The sequence below is a fragment of the Nothoprocta perdicaria genome, unplaced genomic scaffold (genome assembly GCF_003342845.1).
Source record: "Nothoprocta perdicaria isolate Ctin4 unplaced genomic scaffold, notPer1 scaffold_103, whole genome shotgun sequence".
Lineage (NCBI taxonomy): Eukaryota > Metazoa > Chordata > Aves > Tinamiformes > Tinamidae > Nothoprocta > Nothoprocta perdicaria.
Genome location: NW_020454128.1, coordinates 60,868 through 83,587, shown reverse-complemented (window position 1 = coordinate 83,587; position 22,720 = coordinate 60,868). Strand labels below are relative to the sequence as shown.

The 22,720-nt window shown below is 41.5% G+C and overlaps 1 protein-coding gene across 2 annotated transcripts in view; it reads left to right on the top strand.

The window, feature by feature from the left end:
- The window catches only part of SLC23A2 (solute carrier family 23 member 2), a 41,024-nt gene extending 18,304 nt beyond the window's left edge, over positions 1-22,720 (top strand). The window contains exons 3-17 of one of the 2 annotated variants that reach the window (XM_026043125.1): positions 771-1,055; positions 1,705-1,803; positions 4,846-4,962; positions 5,988-6,145; positions 10,537-10,625; positions 11,739-11,809; positions 12,937-13,118; positions 15,744-15,864; positions 16,559-16,715; positions 17,921-18,068; positions 18,616-18,721; positions 20,908-21,037; positions 21,181-21,318; positions 21,975-22,070; positions 22,410-22,720. In XM_026043125.1, the coding sequence (XP_025898910.1) occupies positions 924-1,055; positions 1,705-1,803; positions 4,846-4,962; positions 5,988-6,145; positions 10,537-10,625; positions 11,739-11,809; positions 12,937-13,118; positions 15,744-15,864; positions 16,559-16,715; positions 17,921-18,068; positions 18,616-18,721; positions 20,908-21,037; positions 21,181-21,318; positions 21,975-22,070; positions 22,410-22,642 (1,977 nt within the window). In that variant the 5' untranslated portion in view covers positions 771-923 and the 3' untranslated portion in view covers positions 22,643-22,720. The remainder of the gene's footprint in view (positions 1-770; positions 1,056-1,704; positions 1,804-4,845; positions 4,963-5,987; positions 6,146-10,536; positions 10,626-11,738; positions 11,810-12,936; positions 13,119-15,743; positions 15,865-16,558; positions 16,716-17,920; positions 18,069-18,615; positions 18,722-20,907; positions 21,038-21,180; positions 21,319-21,974; positions 22,071-22,409) is intronic. The other variant, XM_026043132.1, reaches the window with a different exon arrangement.

The following is a 22,720-nucleotide window of genomic DNA, read 5'->3' as shown; positions in this document are numbered from 1 at the left end:
AGAATTTGTCACACTGTCCTGTGGGAAGTGGTCAAATCTGTTCATTCATGCCGCTCAGCCTTGGAAATGGCCCCGAATGGGAACGATTATGTCCTGGCCCATCTGTTTTAAGGAATAAATGTGAGAAAACTATATGGTATTGTCCCATCCGCTAAAGCAAAAGTGAACCAGGATGCTCTGTAAGATCTTTCCTCTTCCTGTGCCAAGCCAGTAGTGGTGCTAATTGAAAGGCAGGCTGAGGTTTATCCTGAATTAGTCGCTTCTGCGTCATGAGGCAGATAACTTCGTAAGTCCCTCAAGAAAATGGAATAATTTTGGCTAAGGATGTACAAACAGAACGAGTTTCTGTCTGCTTGGAAGAGGTCATTGAATGTGAGGCACTTACGGCTTCGTGTGCTCGACATTGTTCACTGTCAGGCTAATGTAAGCTGGGAAAGTTTTTGTTTAATGATAAGTTATGTTAAAGGGAGGGATTTGGCTCAGAAGGAGACTCATAGATCCACAAATTTTAGTTCTCTGACAAAGTATAAGTATTATTTACAAGCGATATATGTAGCAAACTATTTAGCCATCCAAAAAAAAAAAAAAAAAAAAAATTAAGTGCCAATAGTAATTAAAGACCACAAGAGAAGAATGGGAGAATTTCATTATTCCAGGAACGATACAAGTAGATGAATGTTAAGCATGAAGGGAGACAAATTTTGCAGGACGTGTGTTTGGTGCATACGTCTTAGCTAATCATGAGAAACTGAAGTCACCTCTGTTTCTAGGTGCTGTTGATGCTAATGATATGAAGAAGACCCTGATGCTTCAGCTGCATTACTCAGCTCTTGTCTAATCCCTGGAGGTGCTGCGGTTTAAGTAAGAACTGGTGCTGGTGGTACCTGCTCTGTCATCTCCAACAGCATCTGACTGGGTACTGTATGCAAGTCCTGGACATCCTGGAAACCATGGGGATTGGCAAGAACACCACGTCGAAAGCGGTGGAGACAGGAGGCTCAACAGAAGGCAAATATGAGGATGAATCTAAACATCCCACCTTTTTCACTCTGCCCGTAAGTAATGTATCTTAGAAACACAACACTCAAGGCTAACATGAATCATTGACTGTAGTTGTGCTGTACAAAACCTTTATGTAAATATATGTATTTTATATATATATGTACACACACTTGTGTGGTTTTGGTTAGTTTCTTGTTTGTTTGTTTATCCACTTTTACAGAAGGGCTTGTAATCCTTTGGTTCCCAGGACTAAAATAACAAGAATAACGTATTTCTTCAGTTTCTGTTGCTGAAAGGATCTGAAATCACTTCTACAAGTCAGCTAAAACCGTGGAAACCTGTAGCCAGTTGTCTTCTCTATGGTTATGTCAAGCATGTGCTCTGAAGCAGTGCTGAGCATGTAGAACGTGCATCTCATGAGGCAGTTTGTGGCCTTGGGTTGGAAGAACAGACCTTCGTGCTTAAGCAAGCATCAGCCCCGAGAGAAGCATATTTTGAGTCGGCCGTCTGGAAGAAGAACTGCAAAATTTCCTTGTCTTTTCCTTGTCTTGTTTTGCTCTTTTAGATTTTCAGTATTGTACTTGACAGCAAACTGTTGTACTCCTGTACTCGCCATGAGCTGCAGATGCAGAGAAGATGTCTTCTACTCATTTCTGTGTTCTTCATGTTGGGTTTTTTGTTTTTTTTTGTTCCTTTTCTAAGGTTGTGATAAATGGGGGAGCAACGTCTAGTGGCGATCAGGATACTGAAGACACAGAGCTGATGGCAATCTATACTACAGAAAATGGGATAGCAGAAAAGGTACATCACAGTTCTCTTCCATGGGAGAATCCAGCCTTGCTTTTTCAGCTTTCATATTTGTTCAGCCAAGTTTTACTTAACTCTGACTGACTTTCTCTCCTCAAACCTGCTGACGTGCAGGTTCACATCAGGCTTTGGCCACTTTTCCCTCTGCGAGTTGCACATGTGATTACAGAATTCGGGGACTGACGCTGCAAATATTAGGAGTGGGTTATGCACTTTGACCTACCATCTGAATCTGTAGTAGGCAGTTTGGGGTATTTCTTCATTTCAACTGGCCTTTTACACTATTTTCCTGATAAGGTTCTTCTGTTCTTCAGTTGTTTGCATTTTTCATTTGTTTTAGGCAAGTAAACTGGTAGTGTGCAGCACCTTCTGAAAGTCTGTCCCCAGTGCAGCAGCCTCTTCCAAACTCTTAGCATCATGCACTTAATTTTCTAATCCTTTTTTTCCAACTAGAGGACTGCTTATGATTTTCTGACAGCTTTGGGAAAAAAAGGTTGAGAGTAAAATTGTAGCTTAAACAAGCAATTCTCACGGAGACTTTGTAATGTTACACTTCAGAGGAACTTTTTAAACGCTGCAGCCGTATCTGATTTAGTCTCTCCCTTTCTTGCAGCTAGTCTATATGTAGAGGTCTATATTGAATGCATCTCTACTACCATTTTGATAACACTAATGTTTTAATGGGCAAATTATGGCAACTGCTCATGTGGATGTTGTCTGATTGAGTCATGCTGAGACTAGCATAGAGAGACAATCTGATAAAAGCCTTGAGCTTGGGATGAAATTGTGCAACTTAGATTAGTGATCTCTAGAAATAAAAGCTTGTCTTCATGTCCTTTTTTTTTCCAAACCTGTGTTTTTTCTCCTTTTCGCTCGCTCCACATAATCGGAACTGTGAATGACGGATGATAAGATGCCATAAGAAGACAGTGAGCTTTTAATCGACCAAATCTGCTTGAGTTAAACCTTCACTGAGTCTTAAAATAATGAACAGTGAAAGGAGGGGCTTTAACAATTAGCACTCTCATGTATTAAGATAGCGTTTGAGGCTAGTATTTCTGCTAATCTTGCCAARTCTCTTGTTTTTTCACTTAAAATAACAGTATGTGCATGAAGCATGATTATTCTTGGCTTTCCATTCCTCTTAAGATATCATTCGACAAAAAAAGGCAAGCGGAAGACCCTGTATAAAAGAGAGAGCTGAAATGAGCTGAATTGCCCGAGGGTGCCTTTTGCTCACATTCTCTCGCAATATTTGTTAGCTCCAACAATAAACTGTTAGCCCACACGAGCAATAACTCCAGTGATGCATCTTGACAAAATAAACAGTAGTGCACTGCTTATTGCTTAATCAAATACAGAGCTGATGGCACAGATTAATTTCTCCGAAGGCTTCTTACTTGTTCCTCACAGTTCCTCAGCTTTTGCTTAGCCCTTTCCACTACCATTTCATACAGGAACCTTCATCTGTTGCTGCTGTTCCTCACTCCTAGTTCCAAGCTCCTCTACTGCTCAATCTTGGGATCTTTTAGGTCAGCTCCCTGTAGGTCTTATCTAAAGGTTTGATAAAATTGAAAATTGCTGCTGCCACACCAGGATAAGCCTGGCTTTTGGAGGGAGGGAGGAATATCCTGCAAGGTTGTATGCTGTTACAAGGATTAGAGCTGTGTTTTTGCTGATCTTTCATTAGCTAAGAGATGAAGAGCATACCTGCAACTGCTTCTGATTAAAATGCAAAGGGGATCCGTATTATCACTACGTTGAGTTCTAAGTAGCCGCTGCAAAATTGGCCCCAGCAATGCTGATCTCTTCAGTCCRGCACTTGATGAAGCTATGAGCAGTTGCTGTGACCCAAGCACTGTGTGAGAAAGTCTTCCCTATATCACTTGTTCTTCAAAATTTCAAGTTTCCATCCATCTTTCCATAACTCCACATGATAATTCACGCTCCTGAATTCAGTTTAACCCACGTAACTCAGTGGCATTTGTTTCCTCAACAGAAGCTGGAGGTGAAAGGGAAACACCACGGGTCGCTTGCTTGCTCTGACCTTGTAGATGATAAACCAAATGGAGATTACCTAAGCCTATTCCGTACATGTGTTGTGATTTTGAAGAAATTCAGACCATTTCAGGCAAAAATAACTCCAGCAAAATTCCCAGCCTTTGTGTAAGGCTGCTTCACGTGAGCTTAGCGCTGGATTAGGTCAGCACAGTAGTTACATAAGGTTTTCTCCTGGTAGCGAAATGATAAAATCTGATACTTCCCCCTGCTTTTGTTGCTGGCATTAAGTCTTTGGAGCTTTGTGTTCTGCTCTTAGGCCTCGCAAAAGAGAGGAGCTAAGAGGAAACAATCCCACTTGGCTGTTGAGAAGGCCAGACCGTGGTTGATCTGCAGTTTCCTGCAGGGCTGGAACAAGTTTACTTGGCTTTTATAGGCTGGCAGTGGCAGTTGCAACAATGAGGGTTTCTCCCTTGTGCTCCAGTGCTGGGTAGACACAAAAATAATACATTTTGTGTCCAAAAATAGTTAACCAAGACAAAAATGGAGCAAGAATTAAGCTGGGAAGCAGCTTTCATAATAATAAGGAACTTCCTTGCCCGTGATTTAGGGCTCTTATGCAAGAGAAGCTGTTTTACTTTGACATAGTCACTATAGTCACTTTTATACTTCCTTTTTCTTTTTCTTTGCATAAACAAGTCTGTCATAATGATCCTTTTTTTTTTTTTTTTTTTTATATAGCACCATTTGGCCAACAGATTGGTTATATCCAAAAGGAACAATTGTTGTGTTTAGTGTAAATAAGCAGGGAATGGTTTATACAAACAAGTCTGGTGCAAATGCAGGAGGGACAGCTTGGAGAGAGGCTTGTGCATGTGGAGGTAAAAGACTTCTAAAGATGCAACGTATCAAGGCTGCTTGAAAGTAAAACCTCAATTTCAGAGCGCTTAGGAGTTGCTGACAGTTCAAACTCCGTTGATTCTTATGCAACGTTAACTTGAGGTTGTGTTTTGTGTCCTTCACCCCAATGTTTGGCAGAGCTCTCTGGCAGAGACGTTGGACAGCAGTGGCAGTCTGGACGCACAGAGAACTGACATGATTTACACTATTGAAGATGTTCCGCCCTGGTACCTCTGCATATTTTTAGGGTTGCAGGTATGTCTTAAAATATTGTTTAATTTTTTTTAATGTTTTCTCAGTATTTTTTTTTATTGATGATGACCTATATCACTGTTCACTGGCATGTGTATTTGTGTGACTCACTTAAATATTTAGCTTTTATAGCTGCTGCTTGGTTAAATTAAGAGAACAAACACTCTGTGTTAAAGCTTCAGAAGGTGACATGCCACCTCCTGGAACAAAAAGATGGAGAGAGTGAGTGGTTTAGTGCTGGCACCTTGAATGTTAAGGCAGCTACTGTGTCTGTGTCATTTCTGCAAGCCCTATGCATGGTGACGACTACCGGAGGGTGCCAAGTGCTGCACCTCACTGCCAGCTCAGCCGCTTGCTTGTTGTGGAGCAACTCCCATCATCTCCTTTCTCATATGCTAATAAAAAACTACCCCACAGGAATGCCAAGAATTTATTAGCATCTCTGAAGTATGTGGAGATCCTCAGCCGAGCACATTCAGAAGCATCATTTTTATTCCTGCCTTTCCCCAAGGGCAGGCCCTTCTCCAGGGATTCTTTTTTCGCCTGGATTGCTGCATGTGGGGATCGTTGTTTGTTTGTTTGCTCTCTGTATTTGGACTGGAAAAGAATTAATGAGGAGCTGCTTTCTGGTGCTTGGGCACTTAATTGCAGCCTAGTTGAACTGTGCGCTAGGTTCATTTGTAAGCTAATGGTCTTTCACGTGGTGGAAAATGAACGGAGCTATTTACCTGCTTTGCTAAGTTGCCTTTCAGCACAGTTACCTAGATACAACCTGATCAAGATCAGCAGCCGTGGAGCTATATAAATAATCCTGTGGATCCTCCATAAACTGGGATCATTAGCAGCAACCTAACGCTAGCTAAACATGGACGGTAAAATGCCAGACAAAATGTTTAGTGTCAGAAAAATGAAAGACAGGGGGCTATAACTTAAAAGCAAAAAGAAAACCAGGCATGCAAGAGGACATGATCATAAAAAGAGTTTTAAAATGTCTGCTGAAGTATTAAACATGTATTTTCTGTTCACAGCATTACTTAACGTGTTTCAGTGGAACGATAGCGGTGCCCTTTTTGCTAGCTGATGCCATGTGTGTTGGATTTGACCAGTGGGCTACCAGCCAGTTGATTGGGACCATTTTCTTCTGTGTGGGCATCACGACGTTGTTACAAACTACTTTTGGGTGCAGGTGAGATCTGGAGCATGTTCCTGGAGGTCGAGGTGGTGCTTATGAGGCTATGTCTGTGCTGGAATTTCATGGATGTAGTTTGAGATCCAAGAAGTAATCAGTCTGTTTCCGAAGGATAAACTTGAAATGTGAGATAGTTCATGCAAGCTTTTGGAAAGCTTCTCCCCAAAAAAGGTGGGTCCGAAATAAGAGAAAATATTCCAGGGTAAAGAAAGTACAGCCGTGGGGTGGGGAGGAAGGAGAGGAAAGAGAATGCCATGAAGACGGAGAAAACAGAATTATTTCTGGGAGAAAGAAAAAAATCATCTTCCCTTTTAAAGAGGCTACTTATTTTTGTCAGTTTCTTGAAGGATACTCCTTTTTTTTCTTCAAGAAAATTAATAGTTGTTGGGGGATATCCCAAAGCATATTATGTGCTTGCTTTATTTTGGTAAAGCACTTGCATTAAAATGGTGGGGTCTCTGGAGCCACGCCATGGGGTAAGGGGAGTCAAAGCTGACGTGTCAACCTTCAGCCCTGCTGCCTTCCAATGAAGGTGGCTTTGGGTGGGAGAGACATTCTTAGCCTGTTTCTGAACTTGATCAAAGACCCTTGAACTTTGTTTCCCAAAAGCCCTGCACACATGCAGGGAGAAAAGACCGCAAGCAAATTCTGTTCTCCAAATCTAGCGTCTCTGAGTGTTACCCTGCCCCTACAACAAAGTATTTGCTGTTGTTTGCCAGCCACCGTGAGCTGCACGGAAGGCTCCTTCAGTGAGCTGGGAAGCAAATGTATATGTTAGTGTTGTCTTACAGCAGTTCCTGTAAGGATCTTTCAATCTGATCTCCCTGCAGGGATGCCAGACACGATACTAGGTCATACGAATATTTGTAATAATCTGTTGCTGTTTTAAAAAAAATGTATATTGTGGGGTTTATTTATGTGAAGTTAAAACTTATTTTTATTATAAAATGAGAGTTGTACAGTAAACACTACAGAGTTATTTAATGTAATGTTTACTTAAACTTTTGTTGACTGTCTCTGTGACAACCAGCCATAGATAGAACCCGCAGAGTTATTTTTTGCATCTTCTTGAATAAACAGAGAAAGATAAATAATACCAGAAGAAAAGTGCATATTGTATTAGCCTGCCCTTCTGTAACGTTTTGAACAGCTCGTGTCATCGAGTTTAACTTGGGGACAGCAGGGGCTAAAATCTTGAGTTCTGCTATGAAACAGACCTAAAACCTCCCACGGTTTTTAAAATTTATCTAAGAAACAGAGCTGCTGTGTGTGGAAGGTTATCTCTGAGGGGTAAGGAAGGCAAAGCCTAGGGTATATCACTTGTAGCTGCACCCCCAGTGTTTTCCTTCTGCCTCAACKTCATCAGAAGGAGCTTTTAACACTTCCTGAGAGTTCTTTACTCAAGTTTGGGCTCTCTGGGGGATTTCCTTCTTTTTGAACTCATCTTAGGCACCTTTTTCCTTATTGTTGCTGTGGAGTAAACCTGGGTTCTTGCCTAAGCAGATCTGGTGCCATCACTAAGAAATACTCCGGTCTGGTGCCATCGCTAAGAAATGACTAACTATAATGGTCTGGTGCCATCACTAAGAAATGCTCTCCCACCTCTTCCTTCTTCATCCATTATATTTTAATCCTTTCCAGTGGCTTCCATTGCCCTGTGAAAGGCCTGTTTTGTAAACTGAACTGCTGGTGTTTGGACCTTAAGAATCAGGGGCTTAAGTATTTCAGGAGGAACTTTGAGTGGCTGAAGGTTTTGCAACTTCAGCATGTGATCCTGACTTTATATAAGGGTGGGACTGGGCTATAGCAGCTGCCTTCTGTAAGTGAGACTCAAAAGTATTTATTGGCAGGCCCCTTGACTAAGAAGTATTTCAGCAAATAAAGCTACACTGCTTTCCAAAGGTCAAATTCCATGGTTTAGAGGCCCTTGAAGATGGAATTGGCTCCATAGCAAGGAGTCATCGTGGTCGATTTGGTGCCCATACTAATTTTAGGAATTTGAGCTATTTATTGGATTATGTAAGCTAGAAGATTGGGCAAAGAGTCATGGCAATTTCTATGACTGAGACCATCAAATGGAGCATTAATGTACTACTTTTGGTTTGTTGCTGTGCCCACCACTGGGTTCTGTAGGCATCGCTCCATCTGTGTCAAACGTTAGGATAACTAAAGCACTTCCAGACGGCTTTAATGGCAGGGGGAGCTCTGTTGTCACCCAGGCAGATGCCAAAATATCGTTCTAATAATCTGGACATGAAAATCAAATGTTATTCCAAATATGAGGTAGCGCTTGACACAAATGCCTGGCTTAGCAGTGGGAAAGCCATTTCATAAAATGTGTTTCAGTCTGCAGCTCTCTGCCTGGGTAGATACTCATTGTGGTTGGCTGGAGTAATAAAAAACTTAATAAATTAGAGGGTTTGCCTTGTTTTTCTTTTCTGTGAGAAGAAAGGTAGTTGAACACTTATTGGTATTATTATTGGTATTTTATTTGAGAGTCTGAGTAGCCATTCATTTAAACAAGCAGTGCAAACCTTTCACTCCTCCTAGGAGGAAACATTCCTCCTAGGAATGTTTTCTGAACACTTCATCCAAAAGGTGGTTTCTGAAGGAATGACAGTTTCTGACTTCTTAGCTGTTCGCTCCCCTTAAAACTCTGCAACTTTCTCTTTCAAACTCAAGAATCTTAAGTTTTCACATCAAGAAGTTAGGCCTTATTGTAGGAGGAGACTAATGGCTTCTGGGTTGCATACAGCAAAGCTGATTCATCCTACATGTTCTGTCTGGGGTGTTTAATACTCATTGTACAGGAGTATATTAYTTTTAAAGGGCTAATTTAGAGTTCAGATGCCCCCCAGCAATTTCTGTATGTTCTACCCCCAAACTGAGATTGTGCAAGATTGTTTTAAAGGGTATTCTGCGCAATTCAAAGCTTGGGTCTGGAGCGAAGTCTCGGGACAACTGACTTCACAGCTGGAGAATGTGGTTGCAATGCCCATTTGCAAAATCATTAGACGGGGACGGAGCGCCGCGTAGGTGGAGCAGAGCAGTAACAGCTTGTTTCAGGTATTGCATACTTGGCCATGGGCACCAGCTTGCTCAGTTTTGCCTAACGAACCTTGAAAAAGAAGGTGAATCATTCACTCATCATGGGCACGGTTGCTATGCCAAAGAGACAGCTTGGATTTAGGTATTGATTTTACATTTTTTTAGRAAAAAAAAACTTATTAGGGAATTAATGTGCTCAGGTGGCTCGTGCATTTTATGAAGTCTGAAATTTGGACATTTTCAAAACTTGCAGTACACAGGACTTCTTTTTAGCCTGCTCACAGCCCCAGCTCTTTCCAGTTACTCAGCTGTTTCAGCTTCCTGCATGTGACTTTTTACAACTGCCGTTAGTAACATGCTTCTGTTTTGATCTTCCTTGTGTTAAGCATGTTAAGAATATTTTCCCCACGGACTTTCTCTTCCTCCCTGGACTCTTAGTGATCCTTATCTGCATCTTTTTCCTTTCCTGCTGCTTGTGCAAACGTTAAGGCACTTCATTACGGCTGTAAAACAGCTGTAAACTCGGTGCAGGACCTAGAGTTGCAAGAGCAATCAAATGGTCCACATGCTATGGTTTGAGATGGGTTATTAGAGCAAATCATGTTACCATCCCTTAATGACAGTATTTACAGAGTAGTTCAAAGTGCCTCTCTTCTAGAGTTAAGTAACATCTGGATTTTTGTCCCATGATGCAAGCTGCAGCTTATTTGGTAAATACATAGTTGGTCGAGGCAGACGCTCTTTAGTCTTGGGGGAAGTGTGAACGCCAAAGCTTAGAATCTTGTCTTGAAATGCTCACAGCGTTCCTATTTGTTGTTGATAGCAACCTGGAACATCTAATCAGCACGTAGCAATGTCATTGTTATTTACCATAATGCCTAAAGATGACACGTACAGTGACTGCACATCGAGTCACACAGCTGGAGGGTGCCACCGGTGCTCCCTGCCTGGCCCGAAGGGCTTTCACCGTGGCAGGGCTGCAGATGCTGTCTGTTCAGCCCAAGGGCTGTTCATTGCATCAAAACGCTCGTCTTCAGGGGCAAAAAACGTGTTGGGTCAGTGTCTACTGCCCGCGTGTCCGTGCCTGGAAATTCGCTCTTCCGGGCATTGCCTGGATGATTTCACGCATGTCATGTCTTCTGCTAGGACCTTTGAGCTGTGAGTTTTATTATTTCGCTGTGTTTTCTTTTTTCCCCCATGAGAAATTCTCACGCCCTGTGTTGTTAGTGACCTCCCAAGAAAGCTTAGGTCTGAGGTTGGGCACCTAAATACAGTGGGTCTCCTGATGCAGAATTGTAATCCCAAAATGTGTCAGCATCTCTTTTTTCCTTTTCCACCAGGTTACCCTTGTTTCAAGCGAGTGCTTTTGCATTCTTGGCACCTGCCAGAGCGATCCTCTCCTTGGAGAAGTGGAAATGTAATAATACAGGTAATGGGAATTTCTGCTTGCCCAGTTTGATGTGACCAGTGACCCAGATCACAGTGCAAACGCCCAACATTTTGGTACCGAAACTGAAAGCAGTGAGCAGGAAATCGAAGAAATGTTCGTGCTTCTGCAGTGTTTCAGCTTTGGCACCTCTCTGCTCTAGAGGAAGCCTCCTAAAAGCACACCCTTGGAGATTGCTGGTTTTCGTTCCTGCACAGCCCTGTCCAGTCTGCTGGGTTTATAAATGACTTTATGAATGAGTTAAGCTGAAGCTGTAAAGTGTAAGCGAACCTTAAGGGAAACCAAAGGTCCTGTGGTAGATGCTGCAGATGCTAGTGTTAATGTCTGATGGTAGTTTTCTTGCTTTGATTTATTCTTGTTAAATAAATGTCAACAAAAGAAATACAGCAATGGGATAGAAGTTGTTCTAATTAGTCTTACTGTCTTTTTTTATTAGAAAAAAAAACTTTTTTAGTTTTACTTATTCCTTTTTTCCCCTTAGGAAAGTCAGATTTAGCTCCTGGGAAATGGCCCAGGCGTGTCGACACCTCAGTACTCCAGAATTTGTCAGTACCCTAGTACACACCTTGTTGAAACAAGATGCTGCCTGATAACCTTTGATTGCAAAGTAATTTTTCACTACTTCAGCATGTTACAAAGAACCTTCACAGCATCCTGCTCTTAAACCTTTTAACCTCCAAACGCTGTCAGATGGGGTTTTAACCACAAGCCCAATTCATCATGCCGTGTATGACCTAACTTAGCAAACAACAAACATTAGAGTGTTTGAGTCCTAGTGGGCAATTGAGTAATTCTCCGTTCACACATTTATTGGAGTGGGAAAAGAATCCCTAATTGACCTTCATTTCTGAAAGTTAGGGTTATTTTTTCTCCTGCTCAGTGGTACGGTGGGTAAAATAAGTGGTTAAGTCTTAGAAAATGTAAACATGTTATTGGGGAGAGATTATTGCTTGATTTATAGGACTGCAGATTCTTTCTGCGTCCATCGAGGTCAGGATGCAGCTTCAGCAGAAACTTCTTTTGTGAGAAATTTGACTTGAGCTTTGCAAAGTGATTGAGGAATAAAAATCTGTTTTGTCTTTTTCTGTTTGTAAGATGTAACAGTTACAAATGGAACAACGGAGCTGCTTCACACTGAGCACATCTGGTATCCCAGAATACGAGAGGTAATGTAGGAATAATCTTTAGCTGCCGATGTGTCCAACTTCAGTTAAGTTTCTCATGTAACCATCTATGTGTTCTCATCTTTAAGTCGCTGATGTCTTCTTTCACTACGATTTAATTTGACTATATCCCTTAAATCATTTCATGGAAGTCTTTCTCTTTTCATCTGGTTCATGGCAAAATCAAATACATTGAGTTAGTTGCCACGTTCAAAAAGATACACAGTAAAATACACAAGTGGGACTAATTCTTCTCCTTAACGCTTTATAATTAGTGCTTGGCCATAGCAGTTAAGTGGTACATCAGATGACTTGCCTGCTGTCGCTGGTCAGATAGCATGCAGATAGCAAATATCTTCATGTCCAGGTGTCTTCAGTTGAAGACAATTCTGGTAAGACATGACTGTCTGCAGAGACTCTGCAACGTCCCAAACCCTTCCCCACTGCAGCATTTCAGCGTGAGCTCCGTCCTGCTTTGCAGAGCCCAGGACGAGGGTCGTGCCCAGGCGTCCCACAAGGGCGGTAGATAGCGTAGTCCCAAACGCAGGCGTGTGTCATGGAATTTCTCTCCCATCCCGTCGCTTTGGGCTGCAAACTTTTTCGTAATTAAAAACCACCCCTCTCTCTTCCCCATGTTCAAACCATAGCTACATCCTGCCAAGAGCCCTGCAGCCAAGAGGGCTGACAGTCTCCTGAGACCACAACGCTGCTCTATACCAGCTTCTAAGGAGCACTTGTGAAAATGCAGCACAAACTCTGCCCCTAGGAGCTAGGAGCATCACCTCCGTGGCGCCAGCAGCCCTTGCCGGTTCGATCTGAGAGCTTAAAGGTTAGCCTGGAACCCAGGTCTCCTGTCTGACAGTGTGATGTGCTATCCACACAACTACCAGACTGGCCCACTGGTCTGTTGTGGAATAGTTTTGTGGAGAAAACCATAAGTGTTATGCTTAAGCAATAAGTCACTTAAACCTAATGAGCTGTTTTATGACAAAAAAAAAAACAAATGCTGAGTTCTTCTTTGTCACTGAATTCTTTAACTGTGGTTTATAAGCCAGAGCAGAAAAAAAAAAAGAGATTTTTTTTCTTCAAGWTTTCACTGACCTGTCTCTTTGCCCTTCTTGTGTGTTCAGATCCAAGGTGCTATCATCATGTCCTCCCTGATAGAGGTGGTCATCGGGCTGCTCGGCCTTCCCGGCGCCCTGCTGCGCTACATCGGGCCTCTCACCATCACACCAACCGTCGCTCTCATTGGCCTCTCCGGCTTCCAGGCAGCTGGGGAAAGAGCAGGCAAACACTGGGGCATCGCTATGTTGTAAGTACTCCCTGGCTGGTWAGTCAGCGTGCAGGGGTTGTGGGTGTCGGTGAAAAACCCAAGTTCTTTCCACTACTAAAGGCAGCAGGGCAGTGCTAAGTGTGTGAAATTTCCACATTTCAGTCGCTCTTTAGTTGCAGTGAGTTTTCCCCATGTGTTTCAGTTTGCTTTTACCTGGAAAAGGTAACTGCAGCTGCTTGGGCTAAATAACTTGATGCTCTTCAAGTGGAAGGTTGAAGTGAGGTGGAGGGCAATGTTGTTGTGCCTCCCATCCCAACAAAAATGGGAAAGAAAAGGGAAAGGTTAATGTTAACCATAAGAGGTATTCAGTGTTCCCATTCCTCCTTGCAATCTCAGCGTACCATCCAAGTGATTCCTGTAATATCAGGGTTTCACTGGTGCAATAAAACTGTATTTTTAAATCAAGTTTTGCTAAGGTTTAACAGGGATGAAGGTTATGTTGGTTTCAGGAGGTCCTGCAAGCTTCCTCTCTGCCCATTTCTGAGATGATTCTTCCAATTGCTGATATATAAGTAGACAAAAAGACTTCTAGAGTGAATTTCAGGGCATAATGTGCCTTTTTTTGTAGGTATGACAAGGAAATGTAAGAATCAGGAATAGCAATATGAAAGGAAGAAACTGAGAGAAAACGAATGACCAGAACACACAAAATTCCTGTGATTCTGTGATGAGAAGTCAGCCAAATGAGGGTGAAAACAATGTTTTTAGGGAGACTAAAATTGGCAGAAGTAGATGAAATGTCCAGTATATAGTGAGCAACCTTGTCCTGGCTCTGGAAATGGGAGGAATGACTTGATGAGATCAAGTTCTAATCTAACTAATCTGTTTGCGCAGTACTTTCAACATGTGAAGTATTCTATATGCACCTTATGATTAAAAGGACTRTTTAATTATCTTTTATCTCAGATGTTAGCATCATGAATAGTTTTGTAATTCTATTATGTTAAGCAGCTGACCCAAAGGAACTTTTTTTGGTAAAGCAAATTCTATGCAAGTTGGAGCCAATGTTAAATTAAGCAAGTAGGCCTTTGGTGGATTGGACATGGGAACCTGTAATTTGAGTTGACAGGTTGCAAATGGAAAAATAAATCAGTTTAGGGATCGGGTTTAAATATTACCCCCTCAGTAATTACTTTCTGGCTTCTGCCATGCAAAAATGTGCCCAAGATTGTTGAAAATGTCTCTGTAGCCGTTCAGATCCACTCAGACCTGATCTTTCAAGATGTGGCACTTGAAGTTGTCTTGACTGCTCCAGTGAGATAAAAGTAATTGCGTTGCTATCTGGCCCAGCACAGTAGTACCTGCATAAGAGCCGTTACCGACTATTAGCTGCCAATGCTACTTGACAAGAGCTTCAGTTTCCCAAACGATTTTCTGACCTTGTGTGTTCACGAAGGCACTGGCTGAAATAGTTCAGTCATAAAGCAGGTCACATCATGAACCTAAAAATGTAATATAGTTCCAGATCTGCCTTTGCCTGGACATCTGATGAAGAAAACTCTTTCCTTAGGCATGCAGAGATTTCACAGTATATTTTCATGCTCTTTCCCAGTGCTCTACCTGCTCTGTGGCCAAGCAAACAGAGGCAAAGCTCAAAAGGCTGTGGTGAAAACTGCCTCTCTCTCCTGCTTTAGCCTCTGCCAAGCCATGAAGAGGATCTTTATAATCTATATGTCCTCCTTGGGATTGTTTAAAGCCCTAAGTCATGGTAACTGTGACATTCAAGGTAGCCCCTGCTGAAGGCCATCTCTCTGTAATGGGCTTTGGGAGAGATGCCAGAATGTTTCCTAACTGCAAGGAGAAGGTGCCTTGGTCGTTGGGCCTTAGTCCAGGGTGGAGGCCAGAAACGACATCCTGCTTGTGCAGAGCTCTTTGTTCCTGCAGTTTCAAAGAGAATAAAGCTCTGTTTTGTTCTCGCAACCTCAAAGTGATCTTGAATAGAGGAGGGAGGAAAACTTCAAATCCTTCCCCCCCGCCTCCCCCCCCCTTTAAATCAATGATAAAACATAATCTCCTCAAATTTCAGGAAAAGCTTTTGCTTCTTCAAACCGCTTGACTCTCTGTGTAGCCTTTTTGGACTGAGGTGTTTTACAGGAGTGGGCTGGCTATAGCAAAGTGAGGGGTATTGCTGAAGATGAGTGAGGGATGTAGCAACATAGGGCCTGATGTGTTTTAGCTGTTATCTCACATTGGCCCCCATGTCTGTCCTTCCAGATGTTCCTATTTTCTGCTTTGAATGCAGTGCAATTCTGAACAAAAATAAGAGTTTGAGTAACAGAAGATCACAGCTTACCTTTTCCCAACGATCCTATCTCCAAAAACCTTTCTGTAGTTGTCTTCCTTTCCTGCCTTTGTGTATCAGTTTGCTTCTGGTAGCATTGCACTACTATAAAATACAAATTATGGAGCTTTGGGTTTCATAGAGGAGCAGTGTAACTATATTCTCTCCCAATGCTTCGTCTCATGCTAAATCTTTAAATTCCTATGTATATATTGGGTTTGGAGAGAGCCTAAAGGGTTATTGAGTTTATACAGGGAAAGGTTTTTAGCGTATTGATGCTAATGATGTGTCTCTCTTCTCTCACCCTCCTCCTCTTTTCTCAGAACTATTTTCCTAGTATTGTTGTTTTCTCAGTATGCCAGGAATGTCAAATTTCCCTTACCAATTTACAAATCCAAGAAAGGATGGACCGCATACAGGCTGCAGCTTTTCAAAATGTTTCCTGTAAGTAGATGTTCTTCATAGGAAAACATGGAAAATCCTATTTTTTGTATCTTTTATGTATTCTTTTTATTAAGGGTAAAATAGCTTGCAAAAATGAGATAAAAGCTTGGATGCACTTATGGGAAACTTAACTAACGGGCTCATCTGCTAGAGGAAAGACTGTCTCATGTAGTCTTGCCAGCTCCCAGTCTGGCATCTCTCCCTGGTGAAGAGCCATTGGAGCGATGAAGGTGACGGAGTGTCGGGGAGGGGAAGGCTAGAGAGGAAGGTATGTTTGTGCATGCGGTGAAAGTCCAAAGGGAGCTCTCCAAAAAGGGAGGGCCAGATCATTATCTTTGGGGGTTTTGAAAGCCTGCTTAGTTTCCCTGGGTGAAAGACTTCCTTTTATTTCTGCATTGAAGTTAAACGAGTGAATTCTGCATTCATTTAAAGTGCTCATTTGGAGACAATCCCATTTGTTAGGAGAGAGAAGAGGCTTGTTCTGATCCCACAGCTTTTGTAAGTGCACCTTTGTTAAAGAAAAATCACCTAAAAGATCCATTAGAGGATTTACTGTTCTTCAGACTGAGAATATCACTTAAGATCATGCTAAGATAAGCATGTTAGAGAAGCTTTGTGCTGCACCTTTTTGCTGTTGGTGAATGTTATCGATAATCATTGACTTCAAACAACTTTTTCCTCTCTTCTGTCACAGATCATTTTAGCTATTTTGGTGTCCTGGTTGCTGTGCTTCATCTTCACTGTGACGGACGTCTTTCCCCCGGACAGTTCCAAGTACGGCTTCTACGCACGCACGGACGCCCGCCGAGGAGTGCTCTTGGTCGCACCGTGGTTCAAGGTCCCTTATCCTTGTAAGTAGATTTTATTTTTCCTTTTAAGGCTGAATTTAACAGTACACCTGTGAGCATCTTTTCTGTCCTTTCTTTGCAAGCATTTACTCATTTTTTTCCTCAATGTTTTATTCTGATACACTTTGTCTATACAGAAACTGGTGGGAGTCTTTTAACTGACATAAATGCATTGCACTAAGGGAATTACAGCTTTTCTCTAGCATTTTATAATTTTAAGAGGTGTCTTACAGCCTCTTTAACAAATATCAAGTGTCAGTAACATTTGCAAGAGGAAACAAAATGTTATACGTTGCATCATGGACAAAATCTAGTATTTCCCTGGCCACCCAATAGTTTAAAGCTATTAAAAGCTGTTGCCTACAACTGGGAGATGGGGTTGCACAACCAGTCCACACTTGTGCCATTCAGAAGTTAATGGTAATAACAGTCATATTGTACTAGAATAGAGTAATAGGACAAGTTATGAATACCAGCATGCCATAATGAGCAGCTTCGTTGTGGTTTTCTATGTACTTGGTTTTGATTAGGCTTTGAAAAAAGCCACTTCTAAAGAATAACTTGCAAAATGTTTAATAGAAGGGTTTGGCGATGATGAAGACGAGGAAGATGCTTCTGCGCCTCAATTAGACCATTCTTATTTATAAAGCCTTGTTCATTCATGTTGGTGTGACTTAAACTTTCTTTTGTTGCGAGAGACTCATCTATTTCAAAGAGATAAAAGCGTCAAGGCAATTGCTGCAGAAAACCTGCCAAGCTTTGCAAAGGGCTTAAATTAATCTTATTTTCTCTTTGGCTGAAATTTGGAAATGGAAGGTGTTTGTACATGGTTATAGCTGATTTTTGGCTATCATCTTGTGCAGACTGAACTCACAGCTAAAAACAGCATTTTTAGAAAAATGATAATTAAGTGGCACTGGCCTCACTGATCTGATTTTTTTTCTCCTGTCCCACAAGCAGCAGTTAAGATTCATGTCTCCTGAACAGGAGGAATTTTTTTGGCAGGGGTTACCTTTTTTTTCAAGCATGATCAAAGCAGTTGCTTAGGCAATTTTTTTTCCTCTGCTCCTTTCATCTAGTCAAAGTTGCCAGACAGTGTTACTGTAAAGGGAGTTGGGTTCCATTAAAGATTAATAAATGGCTGTGTGTCTTGTTATCTAAATTTGTTTTCGGTGGAACAAGAGCTTTCAGTTTTCTTTTCTTCACAGTTCAGTGGGGACTGCCAACAATTTCGGCCGCTGGAGTAATCGGGATGCTTAGCGCAGTCGTCGCTAGCATTATTGAATCCATCGGGGATTACTATGCCTGTGCCAGGCTGTCATGTGCTCCCCCTCCACCTATTCATGCAATAAATAGGTATGTCAAAAAGGAAATATTTATCTGTATTTTATGCTACTGTTCTGTACCTTTTTTGGGGGTAAATCAGGAACGTGTTTTGATATTAAATGTTGCAATTTGGCCAAACACAAGACTCAAAGACCTGAAACACAAGATGCAGCTGTGGTTTTGAGTTCATTTTGATGCTAAATGTACCATTGGCAACCTAGTTCTGTTTCTGCTGGCATCCATGGCACTTGCTGCTGCTACTTCAGTAGGGACAAAATTCTAAATCATCTCTGGAAACGCTGTAGCTTGTTCAGTTCACCTGAACTGTAGTTTTAGAAATAGAGAAGGGCTTTAAGTTTGACGTGATTATTTTGTGTTTTCTTCGATTCTTTGGATATCTAGACTGTGAACATGTGATATCTAGAGGATGGCACCTATGTTGTTTCTCCAGGTTTTGGAGCTTGAAACACTGATGAAAATAAACCATGCAAGGCAATAACTTGACATCAAGAAAGCATGAGATTAAAATGAGGCCACATTAATGCAATTTTGACTTTTGCTTCTTTGAAAATTACAGAGGGATTTTTATTGAGGGTCTCTCCTGTGTCTTGGATGGAGTATTTGGGACAGGGAATGGATCCACTTCTTCCAGCCCTAACATCGGTGTCTTGGGCATCACAAAGGTATGTGCTTTGCCTTGATCAGCTGAGGATTTGAGTATGTTTTTGTGTTCTGCCTTGGCTGGCTCGGACCTTCTTCAGCATTCACATATTATTTACATGTCACTTTGTGCTTTCTGCAGAAAAGAAAAAAAGCCGTCTTTAGAATTTACTTAATTTGACTGTCCTGACCATTATCTGATGGAAATTGATTCCTGAGAAGGACCCCAAAAATCTTCTTTTAGGTTGAGACATAAACACTGTAAATTGTATAGAAATTGATACTCTTCTAGTCATCTTGGCTCTGAAAGTGTCAGTAGAGGAGAGCTGAATGTTTTTAGTTTTTCATTTTGGCACATGATGAAATGCAACTTGAGGTCCTTGGAGCTTATCTACATTGTACGAGGACATGACAGTGACATAGCCAGAGCAGGAGCTTGCGGTCAAGGTAATTCCGAAGTTAAATATCCCCTGAATATTAGCCCCCRTCATGGTTTATAGAACCCTGAGCATGCTTAAGGGATTTCATATTTTTGGGGTGTTACTCAGAAAAATATGTAAGTTCCTGAGGAATTCCTGTGGAGCCAGCAGGATAATTCATGTGTCAAATTGTCCATGTGCTCAAAAGCCTCTCTGAACCTGGAGGCCTTGGGCCACAGATAAATCTGCTTGACAATGTTAATTTAACCTTGCTTAAAAAGACTCACAAAATTGCTAGGTGTGATTTATGTTGCGAATGCGCACATTTTGTTGCGTTGTTGGGCTTGGAAGCTATAAATCCACTGCTGACATGTGGGAATAACTCATCCCTCCGACTCTATGCAGCAAAGATGGGGAATTTGTCTTCAGCCATTTTTTTTCTTTTCTGTACAAAGGACGAGTCTCTTTGCTTTCAGTACAGAATATAAAACTAATAGCACCATCTGCTGTCTGTATAAGTCTCTTCCTTTCAGTTGCTGATGGAAATTTCCTAGAAGAAATTCTGGTTACAAAAAGCATTGAAGAAAAGGTTTATTCAGTTCCAACCTCTGTTTTTCGCACTGACTTTGCAGCAGCAATTGGTATCAGTTAACAGCACATTTTTTTTTATTATTAACGGGCTGCAGGAATAAGAGCACTTTTTGCTTTGGAACAACAGAAAATGAATGTTTAACCAGAAGCTGTTACAGAGAACAAAATGAAATACAGTTAGGTTTGTTCGGAGAGCATCATTACAAGTGAATGGGCCTCATCCTCAGTGGCACAGCTGGATGGCCACACTCTAGTGTTTTATCTTATTTTCCAGTCTCCATGCTCATGCCTAAAAAACTATTAGTTTGCAACTTCAAAATTTGTATCAAAATAGCCTTTTTTATTGTTTTGGGTTTTTGGCACATATACTCTGCTGTTTATTTGGGTAAAAAAACCTTCTAAATGTTCGTGAACAAAAGACTGCCTAATAATCATGTCCTTTCTGTAGCTGAATGCCTCCTATCTAACTTGGGCAGTGAAGAATATTTGAGGAATGAAGTACTTTTACCCTAGATGCTCATATTATATCCTTGCTTAAACTGAGAGGGTTTCATAGTAGCGTAAGTTTAGTCCTGCTTTCTAAAACACATACATGCTTGCATTCATTGCAACTCTAGCATGATGCTTCCCTTCTTTCTTGTTCTGTGGAGGAGGCACTCAGGTTAGTCACACATAATTAAGATTAACTTCTCTGTGAAGCTTAGTTATAGCAGGAGTCTGCAAAGAGCTTTGCTGGAAACCACCTTTGCAGCATAGCACATCTTTTATTGTGCCTGATACAGCTGTCCTGCAAGTATAAAACTTTTATGTTGTGCATTCTTGCCCAACGGCTGCTCTCACGTTATACTGGAGAAATACTGCCCTAAGTTGAGTGCTTAAAATAAAAATGAGAAGGAAGTGAAGACATTTGCTTTCGCAGTGCTGGCACAGCCAGGTTTTGCATCTGCAGTGTATTCAGCTCTGATGTTGGAGGGAGATGTAAAATGATCCAGTAATGTCTGTCTGCAAAGTCTGCATCTCCTTCAAGCGAACGGCATGGAAGGTAACCAGTATCTGTGCGATGTACTCCCAGATATTGCAGAATTCCAAAGGGAGAGTGAGGAAAAAAAAAAAAAAAAAAAAAAAAAAAAAAAAAAAGACATAAAGCTGGCGTAAATGCAGCCTCTTTCATTGTCTTTTTCTTTATGCTCTCTCTGCAGGTTGGGAGCCGGAGGGTTATCCAGTATGGCGCAGCCTTCATGCTCTTGCTTGGGATGGTTGGCAAGTTCAGCGCTCTCTTTGCGTCGCTACCTGACCCCGTGCTCGGTGCCCTCTTCTGCACGCTCTTTGGTAACGGGTGTTTTGTTGCTGCGCTCCGTGTCCTCGGTGCCCGTGATATCTCTGCTCTGGCGGTGCATGTTTTTGGTTTACATTGTCATGTTTCCTTAGAAAAAGGCTCTCCCAATGCTGAGACTCATTTTGTTTTTGTTCAGGAATGATTACAGCTGTGGGACTGTCTAATCTCCAGTTCATAGATTTAAATTCTTCACGGAACCTGTTTGTCCTTGGATTTTCCATTTTCTTTGGACTCGTCCTTCCGAGCTATCTCAAACAAAACCCACTGGTCACAGGTACATATGGAAGCAAACTTTTCACCCATGAGTGTTCTTTAATACTCAAAATACAAAGTACAAACAAGTATAAAGTAACTTAAAGAGCAAAAAAGAGTAAAAGCAAAATACTAATGAGACAATAAAAGCTGTAGATAATGCAGATGTGTCAGAAGTGGACAAATACTGAGATGCTGAGAATGGAGGCTGCTGTTTCAATGCTACTGTAAAGTTTTGCTCTTTTTAAAAAGTAATATTTTTTCTTTTTCCATCCTCTAAATCTTTTCAGGTTATGAAAATCTCTTTCCATTTTTCGTCTTTTTTCCTCATGTGCATTTTTTTTAGATTATGAAAACCCCTTTCCATGTTTTAATTTTCTAATTATTTTAAAATTGCACAGTTGTGCTTGCAATAGCAACTGAAATGGCATTTCTTTGCATCTTTATAAGCTATTAAAGTGCATGGAGTTATGCCTGGGGGGGGTGAGGATCTGTGGGAGGACTGTGTTGCTTAAAGCTTCTTCTGTATCTATTCCCACATGGTTTTAAGGGCCCCATTCGAGCAAATTCCTTAGTGACCTCAGTGTTTTTCCCAGTCGGGCAGCACATAAATCAGTAGGATGTGCGTATGTACGATCAAAGCTCTGAATAAATTCCTTTTCTTTTCCATCCCCCTAGGAATAGCAGGCATTGATCAAGTACTGAATGTTCTCCTCACCACAGCCATGTTTGTCGGTGGCTGCGTTGCCTTTATTTTGGATAACACCATTCCAGGTTAGCCGTGCAAATGTGTTGTTCTAGTTGAAATGATAAATGAAATGAATTCTGGAGAGCATTTTAGGGAGGCAGGAGGTGAGAAAGCGGTTGCTGGTTCTGCTTTTCTATTTCTTTAGAGCAAGTGGTCTAATCCCAGCCTGCCTCGGTTTCTTCAAGTGCACTTTGCATCTTCTAGTTAAGATCTCTGCGCTATTAAAGATAGAAATGTACCGGGGGGAAGAAAAAATCAAAAAGGAAGAGACCAGACTGAGCATACTTAACTTCCCGAGTTGTAGCATGTTTTTATGTGTGTGTCTGTGTGCAACTGCATTAATTTTTATTTGTTTTAACTTCTAGGAAGCCCCGAAGAAAGGGGGATAAGGAAATGGAAGAAAGGAGTGGGTAAAGGAAGCAAGTCACTGGATGGCATGGAAACGTACGATTTGCCTTTTGGCATGAACTTCATTAAAAAATACAGGTGTTTCAGCTTCCTGCCAATCAGCCCTACCTTTATGGGCTACACGTGGAAAGGCTTCAGGAAAAGCAGTAACTGCAGGAGTTCAGACAAAGACTCGGAAGCTACAGTATAGCCTTAGTTGAAATTATATTATCTAGTTGTAGTAAAATACGTATTTGCAGTTTCTTGCTGATTAAGAAGCATTAAAATA